A 12,853-nucleotide genomic window follows, 5' to 3' on the forward strand; every position below is an offset into this window, starting at 1 on the left:
CCACATACATCCCAATCCTGCTGAATTCAAGGAGACTTGCTGCTAGGAAACTTCTCAGGATTTCAGCCAGAATAATTCAGAAGAGAAGCAGGAGCAGAATCTTTCTGCTTTACTATTAATCTTAACACATCTTGGCTCTCTTTTCATTTTGTGATAATTCCTGGTATCATGTATCACCTCACAATACAAACCTAAATAGTATCCCATCAGCATGTTTTGGAACATTTCTACACGATCCCCCACCCCTCTGAATAAACATGTATCCCTGCTTTGATTCATAGCCTGCAAATAACATACAGTGGTGCCTTGGCTCACAAAAGTCTCCGTTCACCACCAGATCAGGTCGCGATTTCATAAAAATTTTGAATCAGGTGGCGAACTCCACCTTGGGTGGCGTCCATATTTGCTGCCATCTCCCCACCCCTGCCCAAGTGGGGAGACAGCCACAATCATGCTGGGGGCGGGGGGGAGAGGGCCAGATTGCACCCGTCTTTCCTGCACAATCGCGCCCATGATTGCGCCCATCTTTCCTGCACCAGTACAACCACGATCTCTGCCATCTCCCCTGAGCATGATCACACCCGTCTCTCCCCTCCAACGCACCCATGTTTGCACCCATCTCCCCCCCCCCCCACAGTGCACCTGTGATCGTGCCTGTCTCCTCCCTCCCGCCCCCCAGTGCACCGGGATGATGGGTGGGTGCAGGGATAATGAGTGCAATCGTGGTTGTGCTGGGGTGGCAGGGAGACGGCTGCACTTGTGCTCGGGGTGTGGCAGGGAGAAGGCTGCAATCTTTGTTATTCTTTATCACTTTGCTTCACATTTTTCTGATTAAAAAAAAATAGTTACAGAACGGATTAACCTTATTTACATTGAACCTTATGGGGAATGTAACTTGGCTCTCGACCAATTTGGGTCACGACCAGAGTCCTGGAATGGATTAAGTTCGTGAGCCAAGGTACCACTGTATTTTGAATTTTCCTTCTGCCTATCACACTCAGCACCACTTTAACCAATTCACAATCCCTCCTTTTGTCATTGATTTCTTCCCTCTTTGCACTATGCTACTTGATGGATGGTTCCCATAGCAAAATGTCCTGCGTCAGAACAGGAACAAAAGCCAGGATCCTATCCTATATGCCAGGGGTGGGCAGCATGTGACCCTCCAGATGTTTTGGCTTATGACTCCCCTTACCCTTGGCTATGTTTCCTAAGGCTGATAGGAGCTGTCAGCTCAAAAATATGGAAGGCCATGAATTCCCCAGCCTTGCGCAGACTGGGGAGACTCATGCTCAAGCCCCCATTTAGCTTGGAAACTCACTGTCGGCGTCCTTCAGTTTAAGCTGTCCACAAAATGGGAAAATATTGGTGGTGGCTGGGAGCCATCTAAACCAAGGGATGTCAGAAGAGAGATCTTCAGATGGTTGGGCCTTGTCCTTGCCATCATGGCCAATAATCACAAACACTGATATACCTGCTACACCCCCACCCCAGTCTAACTACTGCTGTACCCAATCTATCATATATTGGAGGACAGATAGAACAAACATGTAATAAATGAACTCTCTTTGCTAATAAAATCACCAGCATCTGACCAAACTGTGACCATGACAAGCTTGTCCTATCAGCCCATGCATAATGGGAGCCATCCCTCCACCTCTGCCACCCCTTACCGGAAACATCTTGAAGATCTGTATCCGGATGAGAGTGCACCCTTTTCCCCATTTGTAGCCAGGGAGGAGAAAAGACACATTTCGTAGGTACTGGGCAAACAAAACAATTAAAAAAATTGACCTGTTTAAACAGAGAAAAGAGGCATAATGAAAAACAGAGATCAAGAACAAGCTGGGTGCAGAAACATGGGAACCAATTCACATAACTTTAAATGAGATTTCTTTTGCTACTCTCTTGCCTAATGTGCCAAGAATGTCACATTATCTAGGCAATATTTCCTTCTACATATTTTTAAAACAAAACTTGGCATGGGAAGCTTGTCACTTACATCTGTTCCAACTGGGATTAGTCATTTGTGTTTACTAATTCCAACTGTGCAGCTGAGTGTTCCATTCTTTTACAAATTTGTATCCTTTTGCCAACATCCCAGAAGTCCCCACTTCAGTGCAGTATATAGACTGCAATGCTCCTTTTTAATTAGACTGCATCTAATGGTGACCATAAGAAAGTTGACCCTATGTGAGTTCAAAGTTGAACCTTCATCCCCATGGTTGTCAATGGTACTGAACTTTGCTTTCTCTGGGTATTACCCATTTTTGTTTCCTTTGCTTCTGATTTTACTAGGATCTGCAATCATAGGGGCAAATGTGTCAGGATATGATTCAGATAATTTTCCAGGGTCAGCACCTGGAATCCCACAATAGCTCTCTTTGTCCTGGTACCATGTCAGTGCACACTAGCATTGATTTGTGCCCCAGGTCTTCCATATCAAACAGCTAGACCTGGAAGCCTGCATGTTCATTTTCCACAAGTACCCTGGAGTGATACTATGTTGGAAACTTCAGGGCATTGTGGGAAATTGAAATGGTAGTTCCCAGCCAGTCTTGGGACTGCTGCTGCTACTACCAGATAAGCTAGAGATGAAGATCAGAACTGGAGCTGACCCTGTTCACATGGGATATGGAATAGGGTACAACAGCTCAAGGTGGCCAGACCTCACAGGGAATAGGGCTGCCACTTTCCCCATTAGTATTACACATCATGTGATGGCCCCATAGGAATTTCCTCTTCACTCTGAGCTTAACTGCAATTCTCATGGTAGCTGGGAGAAAATGAATTTTCCCAGGAATGATATTTTCTTTCCTTGCTATCAAGCAAAGTATTTTAGGGTGGCCTGGTCTTGAAGGGGCAATAAAGGCCCATTGGTGTGCAAAAGACCTAAAGAAAACTCCTAGGAATAGGTTTGTAGATATGGGTCAATGTGACTTTGTACAATTCCAGATTCTCCTTCAGGGCATGTCTATGGGATTGTCATGGTGGGTTCAGCCTGCACTTCAAAATTGGCCACAACAGCACTGGAGTTAATGTGCTCAGAGCTCACATACAAGACACACTCTGATTTTGAAACTTTAATTCTACTGAAATAATTGTCAAAACAATGGCTAAGCAAGTCCAATGCTATTCTTTCCACAGCTTTTTCCTCCATGCTCAGCCCAGAACAATTTCATTTTAACTAACCAACTGGCAAACATTTCTTATTAAATTGAAAATCCAAAGGGAAAGTCTCCAAAATTAGATTCATAAAGCTAACTTCACCACAATAAATAGAAATCACATACAAGTGAATGTGACAGCCAAATGGGCTGGAATCCTCAGTTTAAAGGCTATGCATTTACACACACGTTACGAGTGTGTATGTATTCACTGCCTTTAACCCATGTTAATTAAGCCACTGCACCCTCTCTCTCACACATACACACTCATATTTGAGCATTGCACATATATTTGTTTCAGCACAAAATCTCCATCCAGATTTGTAACAGAATTGCAGAGCTACAAATCAGACAGAAGTCAAGATTATGTATGGGCAACAACATTGTCACCATGCTACAGACCTGCTCATTTAATCATCAGAGCACACTTCTCCAGGACCTTTTGGTTTAAATCACCATCGGCACCGTATCCTAATTAGTTCTTCCTCTTTTCACCTATGCACCCACCCTTCCTTTCTGAAGATCTGACCAGCTGACGAACAACCACCTTTCACTTCACACACTGCTTCACCTGGGTTGGCTGGGCAGTGGAGTGAGGGGCGTGGCAGCATCTGGGCAGCTGTACCTCTGCAGTCCATCCCTTTGAAATACCATGAAATACCATGAAAGTTCTGCAACTCTACAGGGCTTGTTTTTTCCCTACTCTTGTATGAGCCTGAAATTCTGCAGTACAGAGAAATCAGAGCCTACAGTGCTGCAGTGCCCCAGTGCGATCCAGCTCTGTCCCCTGCAGCTTGGAACACGGAGAGACCTATCAAGGAGACAGTGGGCGTGACGGTGAGAGGCCCGATGTAGCTGAGCAAGGCCCCAGGGAGGCCCACCAACCCAATTGCCACTTCCACCAGACTGGCAACGATGATGGCTCCTTGGATCTGTGGTAGAAACGGGCGAAAGATGATATGAAAGTTACAGAGATGCAGCACGAACAGTTACACAAGACCAGCACTGTCATATTTCACCCAGTGTCTCAAAGGTGGCCATATCTGCTGCTCTACAGAGAGCAGGCTGTTGTCTGAAGAGCTGTTCAGCAGGGTCTATTTCCTCCATTTGAAGAGCCATCCATTCTAAGTCTGGTTTAAAGATAATGAACCCTGAGGAGGAGCAAGTGGAAGGCCCTGAGGTTCCTCATCAGCTGTCAGCACCTGGACAGCAGATTCAGCAGGCACGGTGGTTGCAATAGGAGATGCCTCATATTTCTAATCATTACTATTGATTTAGTAATTATTCCCAAACTATTTCCATACATTAGCTTATGCACATGTTTATTATCTTTTTTCCTGTTTTTGGTGATGTATAAGTGGCCGCCCTGATCTGTAACAGGTTGTGTGGTACAGGGCATGGTAAAATATTACCACAATTTGGTTCTATTTGCATGAATTTCTCACAGGCCTCATTTCAGCTGCATAATTTGAAGAATCACAATTTTGTTCAACTTTCTTCCTTGTCTGGCATCACTCAGATTGTAATGTTAAGCACTCACTGAAGGAAAGGCCATCAAACACTGCAGGAGTCACATTTGCTCGGTTTCCTAGGAGCAATCCTAAATGAATACAGTTGGAGTTACTTCTGAGTAAGCATGCATAGGATTGCTCTGTTAGTCTCTGATCTATAAACACATCAGGAAGGAGCACCTGGACTTAGTCTCCATAACCCAAGTAAAGTACACTTGATTTAATTATAGTTTAAAATACTTGCAAACAGGACTCTTCCTAAATGTTTTTATCTTGTTCACAATCCCATCTATCTAATACAGAGGACAGAGACATATGATATTGAAGATGCAATTCTATACACACTTACCTGGGAGCAAGCCCCATTGAACTCATTAGGGCTTGCTTCTGAGTAGACACATGCATGATTACATGAACCAGTTCTTTCTTGAATCTTTCACATAAGGACTTTTTGTTTTTATTACTAAAAAATCTCTGGGGAACTGGTGTACAGAATTCCTGCCAGCCAGAATTCCCGTTCACAGATCTTTCTGGCAAAATTGATATGAGTTCTCTTCGGTTTAACATGCTTCCACATGTATAGCCCCATGGGGTTAATTCCAAAGCAGGCCTCTGACAGAAAGGCCTGTCTGGACTGGACTGGAACCGCAGGGGATGTGTTAATTTAAGGAGAAGATCCTTTCCTGACCAGTGCTCCTGTGTCAGACATGGGTCATTGCTACCGAGGCAGGCTGGAGGCTTGGTTCAACATACTTCTCTTATTCTTGGTTGCCATATGTGAGACGTATTCAGTGGTAATGTCCAGTTTCCATAGATCTCCTCTGCATTATTAAGCAAGAAAGGTAAACACACATGAGAACAGAAATAAGATGGGAGCAGAATTAAGCAACTTGCTTGATGGAGGCACTGCAAGACTCCTTCAGGAAAGGAAACTTGCTTACTGGAGTGCCACTTAGCAGCCTGGAGCTGAATCGGCAAACAAACATAATGCACTGTAGAGACTGCCTGTCACTGAAGGCCTCTGAACAAGTGATCCACCTGAACAGCAGCTAGCCCCAGAACTCAGCTGTGAGTTAAACCTGTGAGTTACATGAGGTTTTCATGCAATCCAGGCATTTCCTCGCCCTCCAAATTCTGCTTCTGCTGCAGGAATATTGTTGCTTCCCTGCACATGATGCATAGCATTTTGCAATGCAATTCTTCTCTACCCTTTGTAACCTGTTTCCCCCTTATCTCATTGTACTCCTTCTTGAACAGCTCCTTCTATTACTTATCACTTGCATTGGGAAAGTGCAGTGGAGGGGAAAGGACTGTCTTGGAGCTGGTATATCCCTTAAGACCCATAACAGAATCTCTAATTTAAATCACATAAAATACTAACAACAAAACAAAATAAATAACCTCCCTTAAAACCAAACGAACAGTAGCCAGCAGCTAAGATATGTATTAGTTGTCACTCAAGATTAAAAAAAAAGCAGGCTTAGTCTGCTCCCTGGAACAGGATAAGGCTGGTGCCAGACAAATACACATAGGAAGGGAGCTGCTTAACTAAAGTGCCCATGTATCTGAAGGTGGCAGGGGTTACCTCTGATGAAGAAATCATCTGAAAGGCATTTTCCTATGGGATTTATAGTACAACTCTATGAATGTTTGCTCAGAAGTGTCACTGATTTCAAAAGGACTTCCATTCTGGTAAGGGAACACAGCAGCTTTTCTACATGAGGCATTTATCATGGTTGCTGATGGGTCCTTTTGATGACAGCCTGAACCCCTAGTTTCATTTCTGTGTCTAAACAGCACTGAAACACAGTATTTAACTGTAAAAGCAAAATATGCTTTTTGCTTGTGTATTTGTTATTCTGCTATACCGGGGTGGTCAAACTGCAGCCCAGGAGCCACATGAAGCTCTTTGAGTTTGTTTTGGGCTTGCCACTCACCACTGTGGGCACCCGCTTGCACCTCTCAAACATCTGATATTTGCTGTGTGTGGATCTTCTGTTGAGCAAGGCAGGCCATCCCTGTGCTATACCAACATGCCACCTGGAGGTTATGCAGTGGAAAAGCAGGAAACAAAATGTTCCTCATGTACCATTCAAATTCTCAATTCTGCACCAAAACCAGAAGTAGATAAAGCTGATTAACCCCCAGTTAACAGCCTGAGGTAGAGAAGCTCTGGAATGCAGCTTTAGATACTTTTTGGTCAGAACAGGGCTGGTGAGAGTTGGAGACCACCACATCTGGTGGGGCCAGAGGTTCTCCACACCAGCATTAGGTTCATATGGTGAAAGATCTTTTAGGGATCAATCTTGTGCATGTTTAGACAGAAAATTGTGCAACATCTCCCATGCTGGCTGGGAAATACTCTAGGACTTTTCCTATCTAAACATGCATAGGATTGCTCCTTCAGGTACCACGTAGTAAATAACTATGTGGGAAGCTAATTGTCCCACCACTGGGTTGGAGATCTGTACTATTCCCCTGCCTCCCTGGGGTTTTGGACAAGTACAGATCATGCCAAAATTCTCCTCCTACAAGGCATGGTTTTACAGAGGATAATGCTTCCCTCCAGTTCAATGCATATAACAGAGCACCTCATCACCTGGAAAGTGGTTGACTTTATTCACTCAGGTGAGAGATCCCCTAAGAGACTATCCTGCAGGCAATGCAAGACTGAATTACCTTCTGGAGGGCATTTCCATTTATCCAGGGCCAGGATAGATTTGGCAGGAACCAGGAACGCCAGTGCACTGGCTTGAAACAGAGGAAGCCTGGTTCGAGAAAAAGAAAGAGTGTGATTTTTTACAACCACTGCTGTACGTTGTTCCTTTTCCAGTTCTGGAAGGGACAAGCTAGGCAAAACAAACCTAATTCCCACAGTGCTTTGAATGAGGGTGGTGATTCCCACACAGCTGAAGATGGTGCCTATGAGCTGGCTGATGGTATACTGGTCCTTCCCAACACACAGCGATTCTGCCAGGAGGAAAGGAACAGCGATGGTACCACTGAAACAGGTCAAATAATGCTGGAGGGAAAACGGGGAGGGAGGGTCAAAACAGCACATGATTAGACACATTCCCAAAACTGAAACCCCTATAAGGTTCCCCTTATACTTTTAAATAAAAGAAGCAATTGACTGTAGAGTACACAGAGATAGTACATGTTAGATATCCACTTACAGCTCAATTTAAACGTTCATTTTTAATAAATGCCAAGAATCTGTGTCTAGGGATACAGGCTATTTGCTCTGGTGTTGTACTTATGTTTTCTACCTTGCAGCTTTTTGAGCTACATATGACTTATGCTGCAAAATGCCACACAACGAAACACCCTTACGGTGCAATCCTACGTATGCAAGTGGGCATGATAGGAGTTTAAGTCTTCCTGCCTCAGCTTGAAGAGGAATGCACCTTTAGATCTTTTGTTACTTGTTCTAATACTGGATTCAAGTGTTGAGTGCTGACAGAACTATAGCCAAAATGGGCCCCCAAGTAAGCAAACAAAACAAAACAAAACCAAACCAACCCAAACCCAACCCAATATTTCCAGGGACAGTGATAGGAACTAAAAAGATCTAGGGGTCATGCTCACAAGACAATGACAACAACAAAGCACACATATTTACTTATGCTAATTTACATATGCTTTATAATTGGTGCGTATGTCTTTAGAGGACTCTGTCTGCTAACATCACCCTTATTTGTAAATGTATGTATTGGAATGGGACAGGGGGGCATTGGGTTTCAGAAAAAACTCAGGCAGAAAGATTGAAGGTTGGGGTAACAGGAACTGGAAAACATGTGAGCAAAAAGCTGGCAATTTTAGGAGGATCAGATGTCCCCTGTACCTTCATTTCAGCAAGTGTCCATGGGCAGCACACTGGTAGGGCTGATGGCCTCCCAGAAATCTGGGGCTCCAAATGAAATATCCGGACCTGCAGCCTTAGTGGTCCACCCTGTAACACTGCCTCTGAGTATCTGTATGCTCAAGGGAACCCTGAGATTTGCAGAAACATGGAACTTTTTTTTAAGGGGCAATAAGAAAAATTAAACATCCAAATGCTTTCCCCACAGCCATTTTCCACACTTAGTTTTATTTAAAATACACATGCATTTGTTTGTGCATAAGACTGAAGTGTAGGTAAGCACACTATGTCACACTGAAGCAGTAGCAGACAGCAGAGGGATTTATACTGAATTCTGGTCATCTCTGTAGAAAATTTCAGAGAAAATGCATTTAACATGAGTGAATGAAAATGTAGAGGAAACATCAGAAGGTATACATAAGGCAAATAGTTCTTCAAAAGTTAGTATGGCAGATCAACAAAGCAGATTACCTCATTTCTATGGCATGAACTCTACAAGCATTATATGTACCCTTACAGTAAAGGTATTGCCTCTACCTCTGAAAAAGTGGCACAATTGATATGGAAATATCTGGTAACAGATACTGGGTGCATTCACAAGTAACTTTATGACCTCAGCCACCTGCCTTTTTTCCCTGCTGCTCAGCAAGCAACTGCCCACTCATACAGTAGCACTGCTGCTCTAGAGTAGCACTACGGGAGCACTCCCCTGTGCTCTGCTCAGCTCTGCACCAATGTGCAAGCACACCCATCTCTCCCCTGCTCCTTCATTGCACGTGTGTCAACGCCCTTCTCCCATGTGTGCAGGACTCTCACATGCTTCCAAGAGTGTCCCCCACCACAACTGCACACAGGATGCACACAGAGGGCATCAGCACAGGTATGGAGGGTGTACACCTTGCCAGGCAGACTTTCCTGGAGTATCTGCCTAGGAAAGAGGCCCGGAAGGCTGTTGGGACAGTGCATACATCCAGCTGGGTACGGAGGCAGTGGGGCTCATTCAGAGTCCTTAGGAATGCCAGGGACAAGGTAGTGTCATGCCTAAAGCCCCAACAGAGACAGCACCTCATGAAGAGGTCTTGTGCTTAGGACCCTGTATCCAAAGCCAACCCCACAACCTAGCTTGGGGGTGGCTGAGCAGATAGCTGCACCTCCCACTGACTCCCTGCCCATTGAGCAAACACCCGAGCCCACATCAAAGCAAGAGAGCCCCGAGAGAAAAGACACTACGAGTTCTACTCAGAAGGAGTCAGAGAGGGCTGTCCCTCCTCCTACTGATGCTGAACTTCCGGAACATGACACAGGAGATGCAGGGGACGTAATAGACTTTTCTCTAGCGACCAGTCGTAGAATTCTTAGAAGATATGAGCAAAGGCAGAGCTTGTTACGCCAGAGGGAAGAAAGGCGTGACCAGGAGGGCTAGTCGGGGAGAGACACCATTAGAGGATTAACATCTACATTCCAAAGACCTCAACAGAAGAGCTTATCTATAGAGTTGTTAATCTTATAGACAAGTAGCAATAAAGGCTTTAGTTTTATTGCTCGTGAACGTGTGGGTTGTTTACATGTTGAGTAGCATTTCAACAGGTAGGAGTGATGGGGAGGGTGGGAGAGAGAGCAGGAGACCAGGGCTTCTCAGGGCAATTGCCCCAACAGTGATGCCATGCACAGCCCACATGCTCCTCATGTGAGACTGGCTTCACATGAGGAGATTGCTGGTCCCCAGAGTAGCAAAAGTACTCCACTATTTCTAAGTGCCACTCCAGCAAAGTACAGTGATCAGAGTGGAACACCAAGCACAGTCATCTCCAGCATTGCTGCTGCAGGAAGAGGCTCACCGCAAGGTGCAGCTGCTGCTAAGATCCCAAAGCCACAGCTGGATATTGGGAAGGCAGTATGCAGACAGAGAAAAAAAGGAGAGCAAAGCAGTCAGTTCAGTCAGCAACAGCCAACTCTGACATAGCAGTTTCTAGGCAGAACAGGATAGTGGAAAATGCAGGCTAGAGTGTCTGCTGCAGCCAGAGCCACTCTTGCTGTGAAACTCTCAAAGAGAAACATAAAAATCATGGAGAAACATGGCAATTTGGTTCAGACAGGCAAACAAGCCATGGTGAAGTATGGGAACCTTGCAATACGCTTTTCTTCCTTTGTGTGGTCCCACAGAGACCAAATGTAACATGCTTCATTGTGGATGCTGGGTTCAGATGTAATGACAAGCCATGCTTTCACAGTTTCCATCATGGCTTATTGTTATGTGTGAACCCACCCAGTGAGACTGATATAGTGGTTTGAGAAACCATGACCATGAGAATTAATTGGACGGCAGACAAGTTATCAGAAACAGCTGAATTTTTGTGGCCTCAGTCCCATGAGAGAGGGCCTAGTTACAGAGGAACTTGATTGACTTCTTACCTGAAATCCCAACAGGATACAGAGATACCATGGAGGTGCATCTTCAATTGTGTAGAGCATATCAAAACCTTTCTCTTCATGGGATGCTGGTGGGTCTTCATGATTCCTATCATCTGCTTTTTGCTGCAAAAAAGGGGGAGAACTGGACCATTAAAAGTGGTCTTAAAGGGCTTAAAGTAAAGGGCTTAAAGAAAATGTCATGATAATACTTGTGAATGCCACAGTGAGAAAGATGTGCTAGCTGGGAGCAAGACAAATAGACCCAAACAGCCAACACATTCTAACTGTATTCAATAGTCCCTGTGTATACAGTAGACTTTTTTCTTGGGAGTAAGGCAATTATTAGCCACTTATTTCTTTATTATTTATTCATGTGTAACATTTCTAAAGAATATGTTCAGGTGCATATAAATCCAATTAATATATTTACTTCCTGCTTCTCTTCCAATGAGCTCAAGGTAGAATATATTATTGTCCTCTTCATTTTTATCTTCAGAACACCCTTGTGAGGTAGGTTAGTCTGACAGTCAGTTGCCTAGCCCAAAGCCATCCAGGGAGCTTCATGACCAAGCAGGGACTAGAATCTAGATATGCTGAGTCTCAGTCCAACATTCTCATTTCTACACCACAAAGTTTGAGCTGGGCACCAGAATCTGTGGTGAAGCGATTGCTATTTCTCTATCTCTACTTGTAGCAGGAAAACGGGGATGTCAGAGGTGGAGTATACAAGGGTGTAATTGAGGGGACCCGCAGGGGGTTGGGGTACCCCCACTTATTTTTGGGGGGTCTTCAGTGGGGACATGGATCCCTGAAGACAGGGTCACTGTCTTCCCATACTGCCTCTCAACAGACTTAATTTTGTTGGTTGGTGGCTGGCAGCTGTCACCGTGTCAGAGGCCTGAATTAAACTGGTTAGCAACAGGGATGGTTTTTTTTCAACAGTTTATTCATTTATTTATTTATATTGCAATTTATATCCTGCCTTTTTCCTACAAAGGGCTCAAGGCAGCTTATATCTCCTCCTCCATCTTATCCCCACAACAACCCTGTGAGGTAGGTTGGGCTGAGAGTCTGTGACTGGCCCAAAGTCACCCAGTTGGCTCCACGGCCAAGAGGGGGACTAGAACCTGTTGTACCTGACTCCCCAGGATCCTGACATAATAGAGATACCTATCAGCTTTCTCAGGGCATTCAGGATAGGCATGACTCCTCTAGGCTCCAGATAGGCATGACACGGCCAAACACTAGAATAATCAGCTGTCTCAGGGTATGCATGATAGGCTTAGCTCTCCTAAGTTCGAGCCCATTCAAATGACTAGTAACTGCCTCAGAGAATTCCCCTGGTAAGTGGAAAGAGCTTACCTACAATGTAATGGACAAAGATTGCTTAGAAGGTGTAAATTAAAAGATAAAGCTTACTGCTAACCAAATCTGCTTCTGTATATCGCTTGCTCAACTGCTTATGTGATTCTGTAACTCCCCACTGTCGCCATTGTTCTCATTCTTGTCAAAAACTGATTGTATTGTTCCCCATTTGCCGAAAGCGGATTGTGAAGGTATAAAGATCTCCTTCCAACTCTGTTCAAGCACCGCATTCCTCCATGAATGTGGTCCCTGCTGCAGGAATAAATCTCCTCTTTACTTTACCATCCGGTCTCTGGCCTCGTCTGTAACACCGAGGGTACAACATTTTGGAGGCCCCAGCGAGATTCTAGACCCCGGCGAGACCAGAGACCAGCGGTCTGGCTTCCATCGAACCAGGGCCGGGCCCTTTTAGGCGATTTTAGCCTTTTTCTTTTTACCCCGGTTCGGTGGGACGTCTGGCTGAAAGAGGAGAATTGGTAAGCGCGCACAGCGGATTTTCCTTTCTTTCCGCCCTCTGTCTCTGTTTCTGTCTGGGT

At 44.8% G+C, this 12,853-nt stretch overlaps 1 protein-coding gene across 2 annotated transcripts in view; it reads right to left on the bottom strand.

The window, feature by feature from the left end:
- SLC23A1 (solute carrier family 23 member 1) overlaps window positions 1–12,853 on the bottom strand; it is a 37,237-nt gene that overhangs the window by 20,773 nt on the left and 3,611 nt on the right. For both annotated transcript variants that reach the window (XM_044444220.1, XM_044444219.1), the window contains exons 2-7: window positions 10,953–11,075; window positions 7,543–7,700; window positions 7,358–7,446; window positions 5,432–5,499; window positions 3,918–4,099; window positions 1,674–1,794 (exon numbers count right to left, since the gene is read on the bottom strand). In XM_044444220.1, coding sequence (XP_044300155.1) covers window positions 1,674–1,794; window positions 3,918–4,099; window positions 5,432–5,499; window positions 7,358–7,446; window positions 7,543–7,700; window positions 10,953–11,075 — 741 coding nt within the window. The remainder of the gene's footprint in view (window positions 1–1,673; window positions 1,795–3,917; window positions 4,100–5,431; window positions 5,500–7,357; window positions 7,447–7,542; window positions 7,701–10,952; window positions 11,076–12,853) is intronic.

Source organism: Varanus komodoensis, unplaced genomic scaffold, assembly GCF_004798865.1.
Source record: "Varanus komodoensis strain SLA01 unplaced genomic scaffold, ASM479886v1 scaffold44_3, whole genome shotgun sequence".
In the NCBI taxonomy this organism is placed as follows: domain Eukaryota; kingdom Metazoa; phylum Chordata; class Lepidosauria; order Squamata; family Varanidae; genus Varanus; species Varanus komodoensis.